The 26,973-nt window shown below is 42.0% G+C and overlaps 1 protein-coding gene across 4 annotated transcripts in view; it reads left to right on the forward strand.

Annotated features, from left to right (window-relative positions):
• The window catches only part of CIT (citron rho-interacting serine/threonine kinase), a 140,833-nt gene that overhangs the window by 61,887 nt on the left and 51,973 nt on the right, over positions 1-26,973 (forward strand). For all 4 annotated transcript variants that reach the window (XM_066603665.1, XM_066603664.1, XM_066603666.1 and 1 more), the window contains 12 exons: positions 8,015-8,134; positions 8,416-8,586; positions 9,892-9,945; positions 13,021-13,074; positions 14,163-14,303; positions 14,868-14,993; positions 16,753-16,848; positions 17,704-17,820; positions 17,948-18,057; positions 18,170-18,344; positions 25,655-25,852; positions 25,937-25,990. In XM_066603665.1, the coding sequence (XP_066459762.1) occupies positions 8,015-8,134; positions 8,416-8,586; positions 9,892-9,945; positions 13,021-13,074; positions 14,163-14,303; positions 14,868-14,993; positions 16,753-16,848; positions 17,704-17,820; positions 17,948-18,057; positions 18,170-18,344; positions 25,655-25,852; positions 25,937-25,990 (1,416 nt within the window). The remainder of the gene's footprint in view (positions 1-8,014; positions 8,135-8,415; positions 8,587-9,891; positions 9,946-13,020; positions 13,075-14,162; positions 14,304-14,867; positions 14,994-16,752; positions 16,849-17,703; positions 17,821-17,947; positions 18,058-18,169; positions 18,345-25,654; positions 25,853-25,936; positions 25,991-26,973) is intronic.

Below are 26,973 nucleotides of genomic sequence, written 5' to 3' on the forward strand. Positions count from 1 at the left end.
AAAATGGAGGAGCCCAGACAGCCGCTAACAATCCAGGACGAGATTTTCGGAGAATTAGGGGAAAGATGCAGACACGCCTTCTCAGTCCATAGTAACATTTCCAAGCTGATCCAGAAGGAATGGAAAAAACCCGAGGTGGGATCCTTTTCCTCCAGGGGGTTAAAAGGCGATACCCGTTCGAGGAAGAGGTGTGTGCAAGCTGGGAAGAGATACCCAGAGTGGATGTCCCGGTGGCCAAAGTGGCGAAAAGGACAACCCTGCTCTTTGAGGACGCCACGCGGCTAAGAGATTTGATGGATCAGAAGACCGAGGGCCTCCTGAAAAGATCTTGGGAAGAAGCAGCCAGTACCCTCTGACCAGGGGTTGCAGCCACATGTGTGGCCAGGACCCTAGGAGTATGGCTGGAGCAGCTGGAGCTCCACATAACTAACAAGACACCAAGGGAGCAAATTATAAATTCTCTCCCCATTCTAAAAATGGCCACAAATTTTTTGATAAAGGCCCCTGAACGCCTTTATCAGATATTGGAAGTTCAAGGTGGAGTCAATCTCCTCAACAGTGAAGCTGATACCAAGGGGAGCCTATATGGCGTCAATAGATTTAAAGTACGCGTACTTTCATGTGCCGATCCACAGGGATTCTCTGAAGTACCCGAGGTTCGCACTAGACATGGGCAGAAGAACAAATCATCTTCAGTTCAGATGCCTTCCCTTCGGGATTTCCTCAGCGCTCCGAATTTTTACACAAATTATGGCAGAGGTAGCAGCCTACCTAAGGCAAAGATCAATCCTAATAATACCTTATCTGGACGACATTCTGATCATAGCAGGGTCCAGAGAGCTCTTAGCGGAACACCTGGCGACAGTTCTCGATCTGCTCCATTTCCTAGGTTGGATAATAAACTGGGGGAAATCCAGCTTAGATCCCAGCAGAGAGAAGGTATTCTTGGGCATAACGCTTGACTCGGAGGCCAATGCTCCTTTCTTCCTGAGATAAAAATACAGAAGATCCTTCAACTAGTCAGGGCCTTTCTACGGAGGCGGTCATGTACAGTCAGGGAGGCCATGGCCCTACTAGGGAGCCTGACATCCTGCATCCCTGGGGTAGCATGGGCCCAAGCGCACACCAGACCCCTGTAGATCGCAATCCTTTCAGTCTGGGACAGAAGACAGTCCTCACTAGGAACAAAGATGCGCATCAAAAACTCAGTGAAGATATCCCTGCGCTGGTGGACGTCCCCAGTGAACCTGCAAAGGGGAGTCCACTGGATACAGAATCCAGCCACACACATCATGACAGACGCAAGTTCCTGGGGGTGGGGGGCACATGTGGGAGACCTACTTCTACAAGGTCCCTGGCCCTAGGGGATAAGAGGTCAATAATCAAATTACAGAGAACTCCAGGTGGTTTGGAAGGCCCTCCAACAGCTGGGGGACTCAGTAAGCAATCAACACATAAAGATCCTGTCAGACAACACCAAGGCAGTTGCCCACATTCGGCGTCAAGGGGAAACAAGGTCACCAGCCCTACAGAGCATCTCGCAAAAGATCTTCCGCTGGGCAGAGGGCCGAGTCCTCTCAATCTCAGCAAGACATCTAAGAGGATCGCTGAACCAAAGGGCAGATTTCCTCAGCAGGAGACGTATAGACCCAGGAGAGTGGTCTCTATCTCAGGAGGTGTTCAGAATCCTAACGGACAGGTGGGAACCCCCACAACTAGATCTATTTGCAACCAATGACAACACCAAGGTGAAGAACTTCTTCTCCCTTAGACTAGGGGACCAGCCAACAGCGGTAGATGCCCTGAGTCAGAATTGGGGAAGAAAGCTGGTGTATGCCTTTCCTCCAATACCGTTGATTCCAAGAGTGTTGCAATACTTCAGATCACAGAGATGCATGCTGATTCTAGTGGCTCCCTTTTGGCCAACGAGGAACTGGTTCGGTCTTCTAAGAACATTAAGCATCCAGGACCCAGTCATCTTCCCTGTTCAGGCAGATCTACTGACACAGGGGCCTCTGAGCTACCCGAATATAGACAATCTCCACCTAACAGCATGGATATTGAAGAATCCACACTGAGGGGGAAGACAGTTCTCCGAGAAAGTGATCGGGACCCTAATGTCAAGTAGGAAGAAAACAACCAAACTTATTTATCAAAAAGTCTGGAGGAAGTTTATCTCATGGAGGCAGGGAAGAGAATCTCGTGGCTCCCTTCCAGACATCCCCTTAATCCTGGAGTTCTTGCAGGAGGGCCTGGATATGGGCCTCTCCCCAAGCACCTTAAGAGTTCAGGTTGCAGCCCTTAGTGCTCTATTCGACACCAAGTTATCAGAGAGCAGGTGGATTAGCAGATTCCTGATAGCAGCAGATAGGTTACGACATAGGCCCACAAATCTATTTCTGGACTGGAATCTAAATTGGGTCCTGAAAGCTATGTCAGCAGAACCCTTCGAACCGATCGAAGCACTTTCAATAAGAATGCTCACGATCAAAACAGTTTTCCTGGTGGCTATTACCTCAGCAAGACGGGTTAGTGAACTACAGGCCCTATCTATCCATCGGTTCCTTAAAATCACTGACACAAAAATTAGTGTTCAAAACAGACTCAGCCTTTATGCCATGTCACCCTTCTATGTCACCCTTCCATAGAGCTCAAAATGTAGTGATCCCCTCATTCTTCGATAAACCTTAAGACGAGGGGGAAAAAGCCCTAAATTGTCTGCATGTCAGAAGAGTGGTCTTGAGTTATATTAACATCACAAGTCATTGGAGACGAGACGACAATTTGTTCGTCCTGTTCTTAGGCCCAAATAAAGGGAACAAGGCAGCAAAAAGCTCCATAGCCAGGTGGATTCGCCTGGCCATTGCAGAATCCTATAGGGCCTTAGCGAAAGAAGTCCCCACAAGGGCAGTAGCGTCTTCATGGGCCAAGCATAGTTCAGCGTCTGTTGAACAAATATGCAAGGCTGCAGTTCGGAAGAATCCGCACACTTTTGTTAAGCATTATAGGGTAAAGGTGCAGCAGGACGAGGACATGGCCTTTGGCCGCAAGGTCCTCTCGGCGGCAAACCCGCCCTTGATCATTTTTAGTGGGTACGTCTCAGGTGGTGCTGTCGTGGAGACGACTGGGGAAATAGGGGATTATACCTACCCGATAATCGGGTTTCCAGGAGTCTCCATGACAGCACCTGTACATTTCCCTCCCCCCCCCCCCAAAAAAAGGATATATATATTTAAAGAAGTAAAGAAGTACTAGGAAAAATTTTATGATATAATTTCCTTAGGATAAGTATAGGTTAAAATACCAGTTAGGTAAAGATTTAAGTTATGCTCCTGCCCCTGGCAATTCGTTAGAAACCCCTGAGGAAGGTGGCAGAGGGGGGAGCTTTTAACCTCTCGGTGTGTTCCTGTCCAACCAGGAGGAGGCTATCTCAGGTGGTGCTGTCGTGGAGACTCCTGGAAACCCGATTATCGGGTAGGTATAATCACCTATTTTCTAGTAGTATGAAAACAAAAGTTTGGTACCGTGTTAGCCAGTAGAGTAAAGTGTGATTGTTCTCAGTAAGAGGAACCAAGTAATCTTGTAGATATGATACCTTTTAATGGCTAACAAAAGTACATGATGTTACAGCAAGTTTTTGGGTTCTTCTTATCGACCCTTCATCAGGCCAATTAAGGTGAAGGGTCGATAAGAAGAACCCGAAAGCTCACTGTACCGTCATGTATTTTTTGTTAGCCATTAAAAGGTATCCTATCTACAAGATTACTTAGTTTCTCTTACTGATAACAATCACACTTTTTCTCGTAGGGCACACAAGACTACATGTGTATTTGCAGGTGTCGTATCATCTACAATGTTGTATGTGTCTAACAGGATTGGTAATTCTCAATCATGAATTATTGCTGTCAGTAAGAGAGAGAGAAAATAATCTTACAGATGTTTTTTCAAACATGTATGGAAATGTTCTTGGAGGTTCTTGGGACTAAGGAAATGTCATATAAAGCAGTGAACACAGGGAACTAATATTTCAGAATTTATTACCATAAATCCTATTAAAGAATACTACAGAAAGCTTTTCCCCAGCCTAGAGTCACTGTTTACAGAGAATAATAGATTCTATTTAACGGCACTTGAAACAGTTTATTCTACTGCCGTAGCTGTGTACACATAGTTTGGTTTTCTATGCTATTATTTGTCTGTATTAAATGAATACATGTTTCTCCACTTACAATGCACCTATTCTGTTCACCTAGCAAACACATGCTCAACTGCGTATTTGTCTCATTCTGTAATTCCCATAGACTTCAGTGTTCCATTGCAGTCTATGGGGAGAGCTGCCATTTGAGATACAAAGAGAGGGTAACAGGACTTATCTCTCAAAAAAAATGTCAGGGACCCACAGCTCGGACCAACACTTATAGGGAGCTTGAAGGGTTTTTCCAGGGTTAGTAAAACATGGCTGGTTTCCTCCAAACACAGCTCCACCCTTGTCCATAGGGTTGTGGGAAGTATTGCAGCTCAACTCCACTGAAATTAATGGAAGTTGAGCTGCAATACAAGAAACAACCCGCGGAAAAGGGTGGCGTTGTGTTTGGAATAAAGCAACCATATTTTTCTACCCTAGACAACCCCTGTTAGAGATGTCCTGTAAGTGTTACACATTTCTGGATGAATTGCAGGGAAGGGCTTATATATTTAACCCCTTCCCGACAATTCATCCCGCGATCGCTGGCAGCCCATTGCTTTTAATGGAGCCGGCTGTATTGCCGGCTCCATTGAATTCAATGGGCTAACATCGTTCTGCCAGGACAAGGTGAGTGTATATATATATATATATATATATATATATATATATTTTTTTTTTTTATTTTTTGTTATTTTTTATTTTTTTTAATTTTTTTACACATTTCTGGTTGAATTGCAGGGAAGGGCTTATATATTTAAGCCCTTCCCGACAATTCATCCCGCGCTGGCCGGCAGGCCATTGCTTTCAATGGAGCCGGCTGTATTGCCGGCTCCATTGAATTCAATGGTCAGTGCTCGTTTAATCGAGACGAGTACCACGTGGTGCTCGTCTCGAGTAACGAGCATCTCGAGCACCCTAATACTCGAACGAGCATCAAGCTCGGACGAGTATGCTCGCTCATCTCTACTTTTTAACCTTTTCTTAAAGCATAAAAAGTTTCACCCAAGCAGCGTTTGAGACATGCAACACTTCCTTAAAGGTGTACTTCAATGAAAGTTTTATATAATGAAAGAAAAAAAAATCCCAAGTATATATGTTGGCTAGTGTTACCTTGGTTAGTTAATCCTTTCTGTCTGAAACTCCTGAAGTCCCTCTCTTTAGGTGGGCCATATAATCTTTATTCTCACCAGATAAGATTTGCTTGGATTTATGTGTTTTCGAAGTAGTCAATTTCTCAGTCAGTATATCATCTGTTTGATGGACTCTACCACAGAAACTGCTTAGAGGGAGAGACGGACACTCCTGTCAGTTACTGACAATGATTAGATGCTCCTATAACACAATTTTAATATGAGACCACAGCGTATCCTCCTGACTGTATACTTTATGGTCTGTAGTCTATTTAAGAGAAGACCGAATGGAATGGCAGTGTTTTCCCTGTAGCATAGATGGTACAGTCTCTAGCTTCTCATTTAATGCTGTTCTGATGCATTGGGGGATTGATGGCACAGAATAGTGAAAGTCTAAATCTCAATATCAAGATGTCTGATAAGCATCGGACAGGAGGCTGCACTGCATGGAAGTGACTACAATATACACAGGAGTCATCCAGAGTGAGACAGACAATGAGATGAGGGTTGCAATGATGGAAAAATTTGTTTTCCCTGGAGTAGCCCTTTAAAATAAAAGTACTAGATGTGCAGAGTACAAACACACCACATATCTCAGTTGACAAATCTACTGGTTAGGTGCGGATTATGTTAGATGTACTACTGACTGTTTATATTCTTACTTTATAATAGAAATGAAAAAGACAATTAAAAAAGACCCCACTCTCCCCTCCCTCACCCCACCCTCACTCCCCTGCCAAAAGAAAATGTGACAGAGGGCAAATTTCCTCTCTGATTGGTAAGGAAAGGGTGCCATTGAATGAACAAAAAACACTTCATCCCCTCACTGGAGTGATTGGATGCTGTATAGAGATGATAATTACAGGCTGTAATCTGTCTTCCTCATGTCACTTGCAGCTTCCCACCTTCCTCCCCTCTTTTGCATACACAGAGAACTAGGAAGTAACTTTTTCATGCTGCTCCCCAATTTTAAATGCGTTTTGCCCCCAGAATAAACATGGAACCTATCATTTGAAAGCAAAGATTCCAGGCTTCAATATGATACTAAGATCTAAGCTTCAGCCCTCATATTTGCCGTAAGCGTTTAAAGTCCTGACGCATTATTTACATCCTTGGCATACTGGGGGGTAACTAGTTCTGTGGAGTTATATGGTATATCACCGGATCCCTCTTCACCAGTCAGTAGCTTCATACGTTTATTTGTGATGTGTATAAATGTATTAGGCCTCATGTCCACAGGGAAAATCAGACCCGCCGCGGATATGTAACGCGGATTTCTGCTGCGGATACAGTGCGGATGGGCTTAAGGCTGTCTGCAGACGGCCGTGTCGGATCCGGCAGCGAGAATTCTCGCTGCAGGACCTGAACCGAGCGCCTGCCGAGAGCAGCGCATACTCACCCATGCCCCGCAGCTCCGGATCTTTCATGTGCCGGCTGCCAGGCAGAAATAGAACATGCCGCGGTTTGTTTGCCGCGCGAGATTTTGCGCGGCCAAATCGGGGCTGTCTGCATAGAATTGCGTTTGTTAATGCCATGGGAAATCCCGCCGCGGAATTTCCGCCCATCTGCAGGCGGCCTTAAATTGTATTTTATTGCATGTGGGTGACATGCAGATGCGTTTTTTTTCACGCGCGTATGTACGTGAAAAATTGCACTTTACCCCACCTCCTAGTACTTTACCCACCTCCCAGCCTTGAAATCCGCGGCGGATTTCCCGCACCCATTTAATTCACATTTAGGCCTCATGTCCACTAGGAAATTCGGGCCCACGCGGATTCTCCATGCAGAATCCCACAGCTGGACCCTCCTTTCCCGCGGACATGAGGCCTGAAAATAGATTTTTCTTACCTGTCCGGACACTGCGGGGTCGCGGCCGGATCTTCTTTCTCTCTGCCCGGCGGATGCGCTCGGCACGCCGGCAGCGTGCCGCGCACATGCGCCGTGCACTCCGCAGCGGATCTCCCGCACCCATAGAGATCAATGGGGACCATCCGGAGCGTGATCCGCACTTAAATGGAGCATGTCGCGTTTTTTCCCCCCGCAAATGAAATTTTTTATACCATCCGGGGCTATTTATATAACCGCGGGTTGTCAATGCATTCCTATGGGAAATTTTACATGCGGATCACAAAATGTATTTTCCCCGTGAACATGAGGCCCTAAAGGTTCGTTTATTTTACCTTGCTGTAAATAACTCCAATATTTACACATATGCAATATATGACCAAATGTATGATAACTTTGCAATGATATAGATGATGTCTTGTGCCTTTTCCATTGCACCAAGTTAGGCAGAGCAGGGACAAGTGAGCTTCATGTGACAGCTCTGGTCAATCACATCAAGCTTTTTGTTTAGGTGTATTTTGGGGCTTGATGCATCTTAAAAGACTTGTACTCAGACTTATTTTTTGCCTAGGACAAAGATTTAGTTCAATGTCCTAGCCTTGCATCTAAATGCCCTGGCATTGCAAGATTGGTTTGTTGATGCTACTCCCCTCAGTATTCTGTTAAAAATGGCTCATCTTGAGCGTGGATGAAGCAGAGCTGGTGATGCTATTGCCTTATAAAAAAACTCTTATAATTGTTGCCTATTCCCAACTGCCCAAACCTCTCGCATTAGTTATCTAATGTAGGTAAGAGGTCTATTGAAGCATTACTAATCAAATATTTTATACATTGAAAATGCTTTATGTTGCAGAGTTTAAAGCGCAGCCTAGAGCAGGCCCGGATGGAGGTCTCCCAGGAGGATGACAAGGCTCTGCAACTTCTTCATGATATCCGAGAACAGAGCCAGAAGCTTCAGGATATTAAGGAGCAGGTATGCTCTGTCCTCTGTGCTAATTAGTTTGGAAGCCTTCTGGGTAAGGGATCCTAATGCTGCCTTGATGTATGAACCCTTCTCAAACTTATTAATTTCTTTAGTTTTAACTTAGATGTTTTCAGTAAGTTCTAATATAAGTGTCTTTAATCCATCAGGAATGATTTATCAATCAAATAGCAATTCATTGCCGTATTTTCCTTTATGGAATTTGTTAAAGAACATGTTACATTTGTGCTGGAGAATGCTTACTCTTTGCTGGTTTATGTCCCTCCCTTTAGGAGTTTCAGGCCCAACTGGAAGAGATGAAGTTGATGATGCAGCAGTTAGAAGAAGATCTCTCATCTGCTCGAAGACGTAGTGACTTATATGAGGCAGAATTGAGGGAGTCACGAGTGGCAGCAGATGAATTTAAGCGCAAAGCTACAGAATGTCATCAGAAGCTTCAGAAGGTAATCCGGATTTTATATTGCATACTTCAGCACAATATATAGTTGGTTCTGCCTTAAGTGAACTTACAGTTCTATAATGGATTTTTTTCTGTATTTTTTCACGACAACCTTTGATCCCTAAAGGCTTCTATGGCTTCTTGCTTGTTTTCCATTTAACTCTTTGCTCCCGTCAGTGCTTCCATACATAGTTGTGAAAAGAAAACAGCACAATTGTACCTTGAATTTTCCCTTAAAACTTCTGTGCTGGTGTGACCCTTCCATTGGTTTATCTGGCTTCAACAGGACTTCCGGGCCCTATTATTTTTATTGTAAAAACTGCTAGTGCTTCAGAAGCTAAAACGTGTTCTAAAATTTATTTTAAAGTATTTTTTTTGCGAGGTTCCTGTATTCCTAACTTATGTAAACTGCCTAACTTTCTGCAGGACTCGGGCCCAAACTTTTGGTCAGTGGTGCTTCCAGCATGTTCTGTGAAACTCCTATAATGCCATTGACTTCATACAGAATTGGAGCCATGAGATCTCACTGCTCCGCTTAAAACAGCACTGGCTACGGTACAGCAGTTATCATTTTTATGAATATGGTTGATAATGATGACTGATTATATAAGTATTACTGTAGCCAGTGTTGTATTAGGCTGGGTTCACACATCCGTGTGTGCGGGCATGCAGCAATTACATAACGACATGCGCAGCTTTCAGACGCGTCGGAGGATCGGCCAGTGTTTCCCATAGTTTTCAATGGGAAACCTCGCAATGCACTCACGTGCACATCGCATGCTGTGCGAAGTGTTTTCCTGTGCCATTGATAATATTCGGCTATGTATTCCAAGTGAAAGCCCAAAGATAGGACATGCTACATTTTTTTTCCTGCACATCTATGCAGGAAAAAATCACTCATGTAAATGACCCCATTTTCAAGAATGGACATTCATATTCATACGAGATTTGTGCGTCTCGCCACGCACAAATCTTGCGTGATTTTCATGGCTCTGTGAAAGTGGCCTTGGGCAGAGCCACAAGATCTCTGGATAACTACTGAGATCTTGACGCACCAATACCTATGCACTAGCAGCTTTTACAATGAAGGTCATAGGACCGATCATCTTCTAGGCCCTATTTCAGGTTGATCCATCTCCACCCGCTTCAAGTTGTACTGCATAAAAACTGAATGTAATATGTCTCACACTTTCAACCCTCAATTAAGATATTACTAGACCAGATGACATTTTGTAAATATTGGGTAGATTGGGCAGCATGTAAATTATGGAAAATAATAATGGTTCCAGTTTGCTTTTAATCTATGCAGGCCAAAGATCACGGTAAAACTGAAGTTGGGGAGTTGCATTCCAAACTGGAGAAGGTAAATGTGTAACATCCTTTTTATCAGTCTTTTAAACTTTAGATGTCTTAATATGTCTATTATTTTGCCCTTTTTCTGTGTCTCTTCTCTTTACTCAAGAGTGGTCTTTTAATTTGAATTCTTGATATTTGGCTTTGGCATCTTCTTTTTCAATGAAATGGGAAGGCAACCATGCATGGTTGTTCATTAACCTGAAGCACTTGGGGGGTTCTAATTGAACAAGGTAGCATCAGGTAACAAGTTACTTGATATTCCTTCTACACTTGAAAAATAAACTGTAAAGTTTATCTTTGTATACAGTTGGCCTTAGAGTTAGTATCCATACTTGGGAAATTAGATTCCGACCCAAGATGATGACGAACATAAATGTGAGTGCAGTATTGAAGCAAAATGTTGCTAGTGTATCTATGTTGGGAAATAAACTCCTATACACACTGAGAAGAGAGAGTCTCTTTGATAAGTGTGGTTACTAATAATTTGTATTGTTCTATCATTTCTCTAAGGGCAAAAAAAAAGTCGTCATGCTGCCTATCAATAACTATCAATAATTATTAAAACATAAGGCTCATACCTGAGAGAAGGGAAACTGAATCCCTGTAGGGAACGGATCGGGTCTACAACTGAACCGAAATGTGGCGGGTGGACCCCATTAACGATAATGGGGTCTTTCTGACTTCCATCCTGCCCTCTGACATTTTCCTCAACAAAATAGTGCAGTATGGTGTGCTATTTTGCCTGGGATTTTCAGATGGATTTGGCCTAGAGGCCTCGAACAGAATGTCTGACTCATTTCCCAGCAGTGCACAGTAGCTGCAGTCTACCCAACATAATTAGCTGATGAGACACTGATATTTGAAACACAAAATACTGCCCCTCTCACATGTTTCACTGAGCAATCTCCACCCTCGGGGTTTAGTGACAACAAGTTTATTTGAACTGACACATTAACATACAGATGGAATTTGGTTTTTAAAAGCTGTTTTTTATTTTTAAAAAAGTGTGTATTCAATATAAACCCCTTCACATTCTATATATGATTTTTTATTTGTCAACCCCTTCCAATGCCCCCTACCCACACAACGCGATTGTGAGGATCCATTGGATTGGTTTAGCAACCGGAAGCCTAACCATGGCTTCTGGATCTGCCTTTTACAAAATACTAGCCAACAGCAGGATTTAATAGGCTACCTAAACTGACTATATAGTACACTGCAATACAAAAGTATTGCAGTGTATTATAGAAACAATTAAGCAGTTGCATGGTCACATTCCCTAGTCAGCCCCCCCAAAAGGTTTATTAAAATATTAAAAATATTTAAAGGGGTTGTCTTGCGAAAGCAAGTGGGGTTAAGTACTTCTGTATGGCCATATTAATGCACTTTGTAATATACATCGTGCATTAAATATGAGCCATACAGAAGTTATTCCACTTACCTGCTCCGTTGCTGGCGTCCCCGTCTCCATGGCTCCGTCTAATTTCGGTGTATTCTTGCTTTTTAAGACGTCCTTGTGCAGATGGGTCTTCTCCCCTCGGCTCGGAAGCAGCTGCGTTTTGGCTCCGCCCCCTTGTACGCGTCATCGCGTAGCTCCGCCCCATGACGTATGCCGAATCCAGCCTCCTGATTGGCTGCAGCAGCCTATGACATCCCATATACATAGAATCATGGAATGGTAGAGTTGGAAGGGACCTCCAGGGTCATCGGATCCAACCCCCTGCTCAGTGCAGGATTCACTAAATCATCCCAGACAGATATTTGTCCAGCCTTTGTTTGAAGACTTCCATTAAAGGAGAACTCGCCACCTCCCGTGGTAACCTGTTCCACTCACCCTCACCCTCATTGTCAGAAAGTTTTTTCTTATATCTAATCTGTGTCTCCTCCCTTTCAGTTTCATCCCATTGCTTCTAGTCTTTCCTTGTGCAAATGAGAATAGGGCTGATCCCTCTACACTGTGACAGCCCTTCAGATATTTGTAGACAGCTATTAAGTCTCCTTTCAGCCTTCTTTTTTGCAAGCTAAACATTCCCAGATCCTTTAACCGTTCCTCATAGGACATGATTTGTAGACCGCTCACCATCTTGGTAACTCTTCTCTGAACTTGCTCCAGTTTGTATATGTCTTTTTTAAAGTGGAGTGCCCAGAACTGGACACAGTATTCCAGATGAGGTCTGACTAAGGAAGAGTAGAGGGGGATAATGACCTCACGTCATCTAGACTCTATGCTTCTGTTAATACATCCCAGAATTGTGTTTGCCTTTTTGGCTGCTGCATCACATTGTTGACTGATGTTCAGTCTATGATCTATTAGTATACCCAAGTCATTTTCACATGTGCTGCTGCTTGGCCAAATTCCTCCCATTCTGTATATCCTTTTCAATTGGGGTTTATGCAGGCTGACAGCAGCCTGTCAACACAGACCCAACACAGATATGGAGATGTGGCTGCTTTACCAGGTGGCATTGTGTGTTGGGGAGCCTGTTGTAGAGGTAGGTATGTATTCCAAAGGTGGGACCCACATCTATGAGACATTTATGACATATCCTTTTAATAACCTGCTTCTTTAGGCCGCCTGCACGCGGGATTTCCGTCACTGAAAGTTTGCATAGGAGTGCATTACAATACGCACTCCTATGCAGGCGGCCGCGGTTTGGCCGCGCGAAATCTCGCGCGGCAAACAAACCGCGGCATGTCCTATTCTTGTGCAGGGCACGCACTCACCCGGCCGCCGCCTCCGGTCTGCGCATGCGCCGGCTGCGCGGCAGCCGGAACATGAAAGAGCCGGGGGCCACCAGGCGCGGGTGAGTACGCGCTCGTCTCTGCAGGCCCTCGGGTCGCTTCCCGCGGCGAGAATTCTCGCTGCCGGATCCGACCCGCTCGTGTGCAGGCGGCCTTAGAGTCGCACCATATATGCACATTTTAACTAACTGGAAAAAGAAGAGTTACATTCTGAAATGCTTGTGTTGAAAATGAAAGTAATGTTACTGCATAGCATCAGTGGAATGCTCACATCAACCTATTAATAGTATTTTCCTCAACAGTTTAATTACTAATTTGCTATTGTCTTTTATATCGCCAGATCAATGCTGAGCAACAGAATAAAATTCTGGAGCTGCAGGAGAAACTAACTAAAGTAGGTGGTGGGTTTGATATCCAGGGATTACTTAATACTGCCAATCATAGCAAGACGTAGTGTGGTTACAAAGGAGTTTTAGTAATAGGAACTTTACCTACATATTTAGCTGTTTTAAAGTGAAAAACGTGTAAAGAAAGATATGGTGTCTATATGTACAGGGGTGGACAAAAATATGGAAACACTTTACAAAATGCATGGGATCTTAGTAATTTGTACTGAGCTGCCCTTTTGACTCCTGGCCCTTGGCTGTGAACTGTCCTGCCAAATATATGTTTACTTCACCTCTTGCCCTGCTCTGGGTGGTTTTGGGAGCCAGCTGGTAACAGCAGCTGAGTGGCTCAAACCCCTACCAATGGAACCTTGTTGTTCGGGCAGATGCGCAGCATCTGTGTCATATTTACTTCCCTTAAAATCGGTCTCTACATATCTTACTGAAATATGATTTATAATCTCATGTAACTTGAGGCATGCATTTTGTACAGTGTTTCCATATTTTTGTTACCCCCTGTGTATATAGATACATATATAGTTGATGATGTTATTCTGATCTTTAAGCTTTCTATGAGGGACAAACTATTGGGAACAATTAAAGCCAAGGCATATATTTACATTGAGGTGATATTTCATATTTAATGTCTGGTCAGATGGTACTTCGTGTAAAGAAAGTACATGGGCATAGGTTAGCCATTGCACTGGCTTTTATTCACCATTGTTTTTCTTCTTATCCAACTGTGCAGAACTGGAGAAGACAGTTTTGCACCCACAAGGTGTTTTTAATGCTTTAGAAGCCATGACATGTTGTTTAATTTGATTTAACTCTTTCCAATCCACTGTCTGACGTCTTAAAGACATTCTGATTAAAGGCTTACAGCTCCGATGTCGGAAGACGTCCGACAGAGTATTCTTGCTGTAGATTACTGGCTGCTCTGTTGTCGGGCACCTCTCTAGCATGTCAAATACTGCAGTACTGGCTCTAGCCAGCAGATGGCGCCATTGTATACTGGCAGAAAGAGAAAGCCCCCTAGGAAACCCTGAATCCAAAATTGGATTGCAAAGGGTTAATACATATTTTTCTCTATCCTCAGGCAGTAAAGGCCAGTTCTGAAGCTACTGAATTACTCCAAAACATTCGACAAGCTAAAGAACGAGCTGAGAAGGAGTTAGAGAAACTTAAGAATCGAGAGGATTCAAATGATGGAATAAAGAAAAAATTGTTTGAAGCGGAGGTAGGTGCTTTTGTCCTTGGTTTTTTGTCACCTACGCTTTCCCATATTACTTAAAAGCTTCCTCAACATGGTTACCTTGACGTAATTTGGGCTTCTTCACCATGTAGATGCAAGCTACTTTTTAATGCTTGTCATGTCAATCATATCTTGCCACGTTTTCTCAACTGCATGCTAAAAACAACATTACTGGTAGAAATTTCAGGCATTCAAATGTGTGCAGCAATTAACATTAAATGGGGGTTTACTACAGTTATTAGCAGAAGAAAGGAGCAAAATGACCTCTTCACACACAGCTGTCCAAACATTTTTGGAAAAAAAATACTTGTGACCACATTATTGATTTTGCAAATGAGATAGAATGAGCAACATTTTTAATTCTGAGAATACCCCTTTAACTCATAATGGGTTTACATGTTATTTGGTTATTAGCATTATCTATCAACTTTTATGTGTTATTTCTTTGACTTGTAAAGTCCACAGCGCTTAGTGGGCTGTGTTTGTCTTGACCATTGTGCGCAAGATCTGTTTTACAAGACCTCGGAAAACTTTGTGTTTGGATTTTAGGAGAGACGTCATTCCTTGGAAAACCAGGTTAGGAAACTGGAGAATGTGGAGCGCAGAGAAAACAAGTTAAAGGAAGACATTCAGACCAAATCTCAGCAAATTCAACAGATGGCTGAAAAAATAATGGTATATGCAGAGTCTTGGGGGTGGGGGGTGGGGATATATTATCATACGTGTGCCAGATCTCTGGTTGCAAAATGTTATAGCTTTGGTGCAAATTACATTTTTTTCAGCCAAAAATTGTGACCCTTTTCAATTTTTACTTTGTGTCTGACAGTTTTCCAGAAAATGGGTAAGGCTAAGTGGGAGGGGGTGATACCTCCCTCAGCATGGCACATTTACTTTAATTAATGCCAGAAACTGGTGCAAATTATAGCACAGGTCTACGCCAGCTCATCCCTGGTATAGATATGCCTGTCTGGTGCATGGGAAGGCCAGAATTGCACCTGATCTTAATAAACTAGCCACATTTTGCTCTAGTACTGCTCATATCAAGACTGGAGTAGGAAATGCCTGTTTTGATAAATTACATCTTATGTATACAAGATCCACCATGCCGTCATGCTGTTCTTCATTGTCCTGTATCTGACTGTCAGACAACAAACAGGCCTGCAGTGGGACAACAAATTATCAAAGGCATTATCCGAGGGAAAAATGATTTTGAAAAGAACTTGGAATGCTATAAAAACATAAATAGGTACAATCGCCATACCTGATCCCCTGTGGCACCTTTTCCTGCAGCGCCTGAACCTCCAAAGCTCTTCCCTGCTGCAGCATTGATGTTCTGACACATGATCATGTTTCCGCTGCAGCTAATTACTGGTCAAAGCACTGACCTGCTATGGTCTGTAATTAGCTATAGCAGTTCACATGTCCCTGTGTCGGGACATCATTGCTGCAGTAGAGAGTAACTATGGACCAGGAGCCTCAGGGCAATCAGGTGAGGTGAGTATGCATTTTTATTATGTTTTTACAGCATTCTGAGTGGTTCTAAAAAATTATTTTTTCCTGGACATTCCCACTCTTCAGCCATTCTGCAGCCGACGGGACAGATGAGCAAGAGATTACCCTCTGCCTTCTTTTTTTTAAAAGTCTGTTTTAGGAAAATGAAGAAAATACAGCAAGCTGACAAATAGTGAAGGCAAGATTAATCTACTGTTTAGTTTTATCATTGATTTCTAGGTTTAATGTTCCTTTAAACCCCTTGCCAACAATTACCGTACATGTACGGCATATGTGCACGTGGATTGCATGGCGAGGCCTTGGAAGCTGAACTTGCTCTATACACGGCAGCTTCTGGCTGTCTGTGACAGCTGACTCCTGGCTGGACAGCCACGATTCAAAATAACTTTGGTTGTGGCTGTTAACCACATAAATGTCACTGTCCACTCTGGAATTGGCACTTTAATGTCCCAAACAGCTCCTCCTGCGATTCCATTTTGGGGTGCTGTTTGAGTGTCATGTTAGTCTGGGCCTTGTGAAGACCCCTAGGGTTGCCATATATTTCTATCAATTAAGACGTACCTGCGGCACAAAAAAAAACAAAACAAGGCTCTCACAGTTGCATCGCTAAAAAAATTAAAAGTTATGGTCCTCAGAAGATAGCGGCCGAAAATATATGTTTTTAAAACATATAATTGGCGTAATTTGTGTTTTTTTCCATTTCTCTCCAGTTAAACTTTTTGTTGGATTTTTCAGTACATTATATGGTACATTAAAAAGCACCATTAAAATCTGACTTCTCTTAATCAAAAAACAAGCCCTCAGCTATGTTTACAAAAAAAAGGAAACGTTATAATATTTTGAAAGTGAGAAGGAAAACAAAAATAAAAAAAATAATGTCCGTGTCCTCAGGGGTTAAATTTGTTTATATATTCTTACCCAGGAACTTGAAGAAAAATACAGAGAAGCCCAAATGGGAGCCCAACATTTGGATGTTCATCTGAAGCAGAACGAGCAAGCCTATGAGGAGAAAGTCAGAGTAAATAAATCTTTTTATAAGTAGTTCTCTTCCTAATTCCGTCCTGCCATTTTTTAAATTACTTTTATTTGCATTGCCTTGATAAGTTATTCAGTTTTGCTGGGTAGACACACAATGAGGCCCGTGTATAATGAATTCATGGAATTTCTATGGGTAGACAGTAAAAAGGACTAAGGCTGGTTTCACACGGCTGAGAATCTGGCGCGAGATTTGTGCGTTGCAAGACTCACAAATCTTATGCGCATATGAACTTCATTCTTCTGAATAAAGTCATATACATGAGCGATTTCGCAGTTTGGAAAAAAATCGTGACATGTCCTATCTTTTCACGTTCCTCAGAACGCATCGGCCATTGTTTTCAGTGGGACAGTAAAACACATCGCATGCATGTGATGCTTCCCAATGAAAACAATGGGAAGCACTTGCTGATCCTCTTAACGTGCTTGAAAGCAGCGCTGGAGAATCGCTACTCCGCAAAAGTGATTGGAGGTGCTTTTGCCAGAAAAACGCCTCGCATCCGTGTGAAAACACATGTTGGGAAGTGCGATATCTGGCTGAGTTTCTCGGCCCGATATTGCGCTCACCCATGTTATTGCTAAGTTTTTCTCTTTTAGTTGTGTGGGTGGGGTAGTCAAGACTCGCCCCATCTTTCCTAGGAGTCCTGTGGGGGCTTTCTCTGCTTTTTTTTCTCAGAAATACTTCTCTAAAACGCCTATATTCCACAGAGCACAGAATTTGTCATCCTATCATAAACTGGTCTGACAGCAAAACTCACCTACTTTTTATTTCTAATGTATATATAAAATATAGCTTTCTATATATTGTATGTTAGCGTTGTTTTCTCAAACTCATTAGAGCCTTGAAGCACAAATGAAGGAGGATTTGGAAGAAAAGGAATCTCTAGAGCAGTTCCGTATCAAAAATGAAGAAGAAATATGTGAAAAGAACAGAATCTTAAGTGAACAGAAAGCAGTAAGCATTATAGACATTTTTCTTGTTTTTCATTATAATAAAATATCTTGTATTGAATTTGGAGAAAAATGAGTTAAAGTACTGTTTGCAAGAAACCATTCAGTTATTGATACTTGACATCTTCTAGATGATCAATGCTTTGGAGTCAAAGATCAAGTCTTTGGAACAAAGATTAGCAGAACTGTCAGAAGCCAATAAACTAGCAGCAAATAGCAGCTTATTCACTCAGAGGAATATGTGAGTATCTGATGTGATGGACAAGTACTTGGCTTAGACAAAAGCATGTTTGTTGAAGTCCAGGTTATGTTTCATTGCATTCTCCAGACTTTATATACATCTGTGTTTCTAGGAAAGCCCAGGAGGAGATGATATCAGAACTTAGGCAACAAAAATTTTACCTAGAGACTCAGGCTGGGAAAATAGAGGCCCAAAACCAGAAGCTAGAAGAACAGTTGGAGCGAATTAATAACCAGGAGCACACTGATAAGAATCGGCTCCTGGAATTGGAGACAAGATTACGAGAGGTAAATATATAGATATCTCTCATGGTCAAAGTGAAATTTCAGTTTGCAGATTATAAAAAGTTGCCAGGAGCTTTCTATTGCTTATTCTAATGCTTCTTTTCTTTCCCTAAACAGTAGGATTTTATTTCATACCTGATTAAGGCCGCGCTCACATGGGCAGATTCCAATTGTGGAATCCGTGATCGTCATCCGCGGCAAATTGCAGGCATTAAAAAGCATATAAAATCACTTTTCCGCTCACACTTGTGGACACAAATTGTGGAAACCACGAGTTGAGCAAAAATCGCAGCATGCTCTATTTTGCTGCATATTCTGCGTGGACAGCCTTCATTGATGCCGCCCTCACTAACGACCCAATGCCGATAAACTCCTTGATGTCCTCTTTAGGTCTCGATCCATGTTCTCTGTAACACAGTCCTGCACTCTTTCACTGGCAGTAGGCAGTTTCGATTTTCTCTGCACGGTGCTCTCTGCCTTTTCCAAACAACCCTTCTCTAATGCACGGGTTCAGGCTTCTACTACTTTTTCCTCTCTAGCAGCATCAGTAGTCTCTCAGCAGTTTCTTCCAAATGGGGTCATACACATGAGCAATTTTTTCTCTTGCATTGCAGTTCGGAAAAATATCACGGCATGTCCCAGCTTTGGGCGTTTCCTTGGAACACATCGCCCATTGTCTTCAAAGGGGCCGCCATTGCACCGTACGGCGTGCGAGGTTTCCCATTGAAAACAATATGAAACACTCTGCGATCCTCTGCCACAGCTTATAGGATCGCTACTTCCCTGAATAATATAGTAACATAGTATGTTAGGCTGAAGGAAAACTATATCCATCTAGTTTACCCTGTTTCCACCCCAATGAGGCAGAAGCCAATTTAGCCCATTTGGGGGAAAAATTCCTTCCCGACTCCATAATGGCAGTCAGAATAATCCCTAGATCAACATTTTAAAGTTCCTACCTGACTCCAAGACCCAGATTAAAAACCCCGCTGGTTATTTAATGTCTATATCCTGTAATAATATAGCGCTCTAAAAAGACATCTAGTCCCCTCGTAAACTCCTCTATCTATTTTGCTATCACCACGTCCTCAGGCAGAGTGTTCCACAGTCTCACTGCTTTTACGGTAAAGAACCCCTTTCTGTGTTGCTGATAAAACCTGCTTTCCTCTAGACGTAGATGATGCCCTCTTGTTACCATTGCAATCCTGGGTATAAACAGAACATGGGAGAGATCCTTGTATCGTCCCCTAAAGTATTTATACATAGTTATTTGGTCACCTCTTAACCGTCTTTTTTTCCAGAGTGAATAATCCCAATTTTGATAGCCTCTCTGGGTATTCCAGTCCTCTCATTCTGTTTATTAATTTACTTGCCCTTCTTTGAACCCTCTCAAGCAGTGCAACATTTATGCATTTCTATAAGTACACTTATTAAAGCGGGAGGATATGCTGCCCTATTTAAGAACTGCATATAATCATGACGAGATTGTTGAGCTATTGTATCAAACAATACAACATATTATTGTGCTCTTTGTATAATAGTGAACACATAGTTATAAGTCCTCTGTATTCATGAGTCTGGCACTACCCCCTTTCTCTAACCAATGATTGATGGTTTTTGTGCGTACAGGCAGAGACATCAGCATCTGTCACTTAGTGAGGAGTATTTTTAAAAAATCATAAAATCGTAGAGTTGGAAGGGACCTCCAGGGTCATCGCGTCTAACCTTCTACTCAATGCAGGATTCACTAAATCATCCCAGGCAGATGTCTGTTCAGCTTCTGTTTGAAGACTTCCATTAAAGGAAAACTTACTACCTCTCGTGGCAACCTGTTCCACTCATTAATCACCCTCACTGTCCAGAAGGTTTTTCAAATATCTAACCTGTCTCTCATCCCCTTCAGTTTCATCCCATTGCTTCTAGTGCTAATGAGAAGAGGTCTGAGCTCTCAGCACTGTGGCAGCTATTCAGATATTTGTAGACAGTAGAGATGAGCCATCCTACTCGGTAAGGCAGTTACTCGAGCGAGCATCACTCTTCTCGAGCAACTGCTTAGTGATCCAACCAGGCTTGGGTGGGCTGCGGGGGTTAGAGAGAGAGATCCCTCTCACTCTTCCTCCTGCTCCGCTCCTCCCACCCCCTGCAGCCCACCCGAGCCTGCTCGGATCACTAAGCAGTTACTCTAGAAGAACGATGCTCGCTCGAGTAACTGCCTTACCGAGTAGGCTCACTCATCTTTAGTAGACAGCTATTAAGTCTCCTCTCTGCCTTCTTTTTTGGAAGCTAAACACTCCCAGATCCTTTAACTGTTCCTCATAGGACATGGTTTGCAGACTTCTCACCATCCTGATAGCTCTTCTCTGAACTTGCTCCGAGTTTGTCAGTCTTTTTTATTTTTTCAATTGGGGTGCCCAGAACTGGACACAGTATTCCAGATAAGGTCTGTCTAAGGAGGAGTAGAGGGGAATAATTACTTCAGATGATCTAGACTCAATTCTTCTCTTAATGTATCCCTAAATAGTGTTTACTTTTTTTGCTGCTGCATCACACTGTTGACTCATGTTCAGTCTGTGATCTGTTACTATACCCAAGTCTTTTTCACATGTGCTGCTTAGTCTTATTCCTCCCATTCTGTATGTCCTTTTTATATTTTTCTTGCCTAGATGTAGGACTTTGTCTTTCAAACTGTTAAATACCATTGTTTGTTGCCGCCCACTGTTCAACATCTAGATTTTTTTGATTACACTCTCTCCTTTATTCTTAGCTACTGGATCTCTCTTAGCTTTGTGCTGTTTGCAAATTTGACCAGTTCTTCCCTTAATTTCCTTATCTAGATTTATAAAAATGTTGAACAACACTGGGCCCAGAACAGAGCCTTGTGGTACCCCACTTGAGAAATTCCTGTTTTTGAAATGGGGACATTTGCCCTTCTCCGATTTTATGGGACTTCCCCTGTTCTCCAGGAATTTTCAAAGGTTACGGCGATTGATTCAGCATTTATCTCTGCTATCTCCTTCAGTACCCTGGGATGTAATTCATCTGGACCTGCAGACCTGAATTCATTTGTTAGCTAATGTTAAATCACGATCTCTCAGTTTATAGATGGTCTGCATTCTGCACAGGGAAGATTAGTTGATGTTACATTTACTTTCTGAGAGAAAACCGATACAAAATAGGAATTTAAACGTTCAGCCTTTTCAACATCATTTTGATTAATTCAACATTTTCATCCTGTAAATATCCTATAGCATCTTTGACTTTTCTTTTGCTTCTGACATACCCCCAAATCCTTTTTTATTGCTTTTGGTCTTTCTTGCATGCCTCAATTCATTATTAGCTTTAGCCATTCTAACACTTACCCTACAGTTTCTGCATACTGCATTATATTCTACTGTAGATATGCCGTCCCCAAACATATTTTTTAAGTTCCGTGTTCATCCATCTTGGTCTCTTTAAATGCTTCCCATTCTTCCCTATTTTATGGATTGTTAACAATTGTGCTTTGAGAATCTTATTTCACAAAATTTTCCAACCTTCTTAAACATTTCTGTCCTTAAGAACATCCAGCCATTGGTTCCTTCCTATTCTCTTTCTAAGTCCATTAGAACTTGCCTTTCTGAAATCTAACCTTGAAGTCTGAGTCTTCTTAGGTGTTGCTCCCCTTGTTATCCAAAATTCAATGATAACCTGATCACTGTCCCCTAAATTCCCAGCCACTCTTACGTCCTCAACCATTTCTTTCCAGCTAATAAGATTTAGGTTCCAGTTATCAGATCCCCTTATTTTCTCTTCTATTTTTTGGAAAATAAAGTTGTCAGCAAGAGTTTGTTGGACCAATAACGTTTGCCTGTATCACAGAAAGGGAAATGCTGTGAGGTTGGTGCACATGTTTGCCCTCCTGTGTCAGTAAGTATATGGCCATTTTTAATTACTTTTGCCTGAGTGAGATTCCCCAAAAATGTCTGGATAGTTAAAATCTCTTATGATCACTGTGTCATGCTTTTTTGAGAACACAGTCCACTGATGGAGAAAGAGTTCATCTATGTCTTCTGCTTTTCCAGGTGGCTTATAGTAAAGACCTAAGGTCCTTTTACATGCAGCGATTATCGCTCAAAATTCGTCCAAACTGCCAAAAATGAGCGATAATCATTAAATGTAAATACGGGCATTGTGCACGTTTCGTTTGAACAATGGATTTTATTTCACATAAAATCTATTACTCAGCAGCTGAAAAACTGAGCAAATACATTGCATTTGAATGCATTTCGCTCATCTTTCAAAAGACTGCAGGATGTTCTTCCTGCAGAATGTTTACACTAGCCAGAAGGAGAACAATGGAATGTGCTGGCAGCTGTTTGCACAGCTGGGCGTCTGTTTAAATACAAGACCAACTCAGCATTAATACAATTAATACAAGACCGACTAAAGCCATTAACACTTTATGCAAATACATCGCTAAATCTTTGACTGCCACATTAGAGGGAAAAAAATTCCTTGAGGCCATAGTGTTTTGTGCAGGTCTTGTGCAAAAATATGCGCCTTGTCAGCATTTTCCACCTGCCTTGCCACTTTTCTAAAAAGTGGGTGGGGTACTAGGAGAAGGCATGGCTGCCAATAGCTTGTCAAATTTGATATAATTTATGCCACAAATTGATGTAAATTATAGCAGGAATCTACCGTAGGTTTTACCTTCCGTAGATTTCAGAAATAGTAACGCGAGCGGCCCTAGATGCCACAAATAGACTAGATTAGCGCCTCTTTAAGTCACTGATTGCTACACTAGAGGAAAAACAATTTCCCTGAGGCCATAGTGTTTTATTACAAGAATAGAATAAAACCTTTGAAAACAAACCAATCCTTTCTAATTTAATGAAAAATGTGTTATTTTCTATAGTTTTTTGCATGGGAGTTATGTCTTTGACTCATGACGTTAAATTTTGTTCCTGAGAATTGAGTCTTTTGTCATTACACAAGTGTTTTGTTGTTTCTGGAGAAGACTTTAGGTGTTCTTGGATGATTATCTCTGAATCATACCCCTAAGTATTTGCAACAATGTCATGTTGCAGCATACTTTCATATCTATTCAAGGCAAAATGTGTGATTGGAAGTTATGGTAATCGTAGAGCACAATCCAGCACAGCTGGAGCAAGGCGACAGGAGGTGGGGGAGAGCTGCCAACTGACTGCAAAAACAATGAGCAGATGTTTCACAGTGCGCACGCATGCTATGCACCTTCTTGCCTATCCAGAGGTGTAGTTAGATTGAAAATATGAAAAATAGTTAAAAAAGGTAGGGTGTTTTTCTTGACTTGTCAGACATAAGTGTACTATAAATAAATAGAAAGCAAAATTTCTTGACTCCTATTCATTTGATCAACATTTTTAGAATTAAATTGACTATTAATTGTAACAATAAGAACACCAGGAAGTAATATTTTCACAAATCAGCCGCAGGGTTTTACCCAGGGGGCCACCTATCATGCAACATGTATGTTACAGCATGGCAGCTTGAGTTGCCTGCTTACCAGACTGCCCCCAAGGTAAAGAGACTTGTGAGTTATATATGCTTTAGGAGGCCCCAGGCTCAAAACTAGTGTGAGTTGAATACAACTCACATTGCAGTAAGGCTGCTTTCACATCTCCAGCTGGGTTCTGTTTCCCTGATCTGTTTGGGGAGCAGGAAAGGGGAATCCCCTGGCCAAACTAGTCTGTCTTATGATGGAACCGAGCAACGCCGAACGGACCCCATTGACTGTAATAGGGTTCGTTCGGTTTCTGCTTAGCTGCCCGTCATTTTACTGAAAAAAAGTGCCGCATGCAGCACTATTTCTTCCGGTATTTTGTGCCGCATCTGCGACAGAACCTCCGAACCGAGGTTCCAGCACAAATGTGCACCCGGTCTTAATGGGTTAAACCTTTGTCGCAAGTCAGTCGAATGATTTTAGATAAGTGCCAATGTATAAAATGACAGTCTTAGATCATAGAATCATAGAATAGTAGAGTTGGAAGGGACCTCCTGGATCATCTGGTCCAACTCCCTGCTCAGTGCAGGATTCACTAAATCATCCCAGACAGATGTCTGTCTAGGCTCTGTTTGAATACTTCCATTGAAGGAGAATGGTAACTTGTTCCACTCATTGATCATCCTCACTGTCAGAAAGTTTTTTTTTTAATATCTAATTTGTGTCTCCTCTAGAGATGAGCGAGTATACTCGCTAAGGCACATAACTCGAGCGAGTAGTTCCTTAGCCGAGTATCTCCCCGCTCGTCTCTAAAGATTCGGGGGCCGGCGCCGGTGACAGGTGAGTTGTGGAGGGGAGAGAGGGAGAGATCTCCCCTCCGTTCCTCCCCACTCTCCCCCGCCGGCCCCCGAATCTCTAGAGACGAGCGGGGAGATACTCTGCTAAGGCACTACTCGCTCGAGTAATGTGCCTTAGCGAGTATACTCGCTCATCTCTAGTCTCCTCCCTTTCAGTTTCATCCCATTGCTTCTAGTCTTTCCTTGTGCAAATGAGAATAGGGCTGATCCCTTTGTATTGTGACAGCCCTTCAAATATGTGTACACAGCCTTCTTTTTTGCAAGCTAAATATTCCCACATCCTTTAACCGTTCCTCATAGGACATGATTTGCAGACCCCTTACTATCTTGGTAACTGTTCTCTGAACTTGCCCCAATTTGTCTATGACTTTTTTAAAGTAAGGTGCCCAGAACTGGACACAGTATTCCAGATGAGGTCTGACTAAACAAGAGTAGAGGGGAATAATTATCTCACATGATCTAGACTCTATGCTTCACTTAATACATCAGAGAATTGGGTTTGCCTTTTTGGTTGCTGCATCACATTGTTGACTCATGTTCAGTCTATGATCTATTCGTATACCCAAGTTATTTTCACATGTGCTGCTTAGCCCAATTCCTCCCATTCTGTATGTGCTTTTTTCATTTTTCTTGCCCAGATGTAGGACTTTACATTTGTCCTTGTTAAATACCATTCTGTTAGTCCCCACCCACTGTTCAAGCTTTCCTAGATCTTTTTGAATCCTCTCTCTATCTTCCCTAGTGTTAGCTATCTTTCCTAGCTTTGTTTCGTCTGCAAATTTGATCAGTTTTCCATCAATTCCCTCCTCCAGATCCTTTATAAAATGTTGATAAATGTCCCCTTACATGCTGTTCGTTTTGTATATTACTATTAACACCTAACTATTCTGTAGTCAATCGGTAGAACATTCTACATTTAGAAATATGTTCTATCTTACTGGCTTAAAGATATCTTTCAAATCTCTACTGATGGTACTTATGTTTTTATAATCTAGATTAGTCTGGAGCATGAGGAGCAGAAGCTTGAGCTGAAGAGGCAGTTAACAGAGCTGCAGCTGACTTTACAGGAAAGGGAATCCCAAATTGCCTCTTTACAGTCAGCACGTTCTGCTCTAGAAAGCCAGCTGCACCAAGCAAAAACTGAATTGGAGGACACCACTGCAGAAGCTGAGGAGGAAATACAAGCCTTAAGGGTAAAATGAACCCATATGTGATGTCTTTTAATTCACTATAAGATTTAATTTTACTTTGTAATTTTTTAAATTTTTTATTTTTAGTCGCACAGAGATGAAATCCAGCGCAAATTTGATACCTTACGGGATAGCTGTACAGTGAGTTCTAATCATTTTAAATGATCTTTTTTCTTAATATCAATAAAAATGTATTAAAATATTTGTTAATAGTTCATTTCAACTGTGTATATACACTTTTTTCTCTAATGGCAGTCTATGGCAGACATTTGTATTCAGTTGCATGTGTCCGGCTATACGTGTTGTAAATTGCTGAAAAACCAAACTCAATGTTTTTAGCGTTAACCTTGATTTAAGAATAATTCCTTCCAGGGTGTAGGAAGATAAAATGATTATAGATTTAAGATAATTGTCGTTAAAGATCAATTACTTGCTTGGTCACGGGTTGACTATATTTATATTGCCATTTCATGCATCCTGCAGTTTTGCAACAAATGCTTGTGTGTGATATTGTCATATTGCAACATGTAGGGGTATGTGTACTTGCACATTCACAAATATAGTGGCTCATTATCTTGGCTGTTGTGACCCCTCTTTGTTTTCAGTTTTTAAGTATCCTATTGCTATGATTGTATTTCTTAAAAGAGCTGCACCACTTCATTGTGTTCTATGTCGGCATTGCTAGAAATACATTTGGAAGATAGTAAACCACTAACAAAGGAGAGCATGAATGTAGCTTCGAACCAGCTTGCTTCATGCTTGCAGGTCTCCTTAACAGGTTTCTTGCTGAATCGCTGGCTTTTCTAGTGTTCAATAGCTATTCATTTTCGAAAGAGCACACAACTACACAGAAAAATGTTGTTCAGAAGAACACATGAAAAATTAGTTCCGTTCTGAATTTTTAAGGAACACTAGAGATAAAAATTAGAAGTACAGGCACCCATCTTTTCCAGGTGTTGATACAAAGTCGAAAAGTTGCTTTTATTCCTGAAAAGCACTCTGGTTTCAGTTGTGGTGTAGTTCACTAGATGTTGTGTTGAAATGATACTCTATCATCCAAGGCTACACTGAAAAATGTAATAATGTTGTTAATTGAAAGAAATACGTTGCAGAACTGAATTAAC

The sequence above is a fragment of the Eleutherodactylus coqui genome, chromosome 5, assembly GCF_035609145.1.
Source record: "Eleutherodactylus coqui strain aEleCoq1 chromosome 5, aEleCoq1.hap1, whole genome shotgun sequence".
In the NCBI taxonomy this organism is placed as follows: Eukaryota; Metazoa; Chordata; class Amphibia; order Anura; family Eleutherodactylidae; genus Eleutherodactylus; species Eleutherodactylus coqui.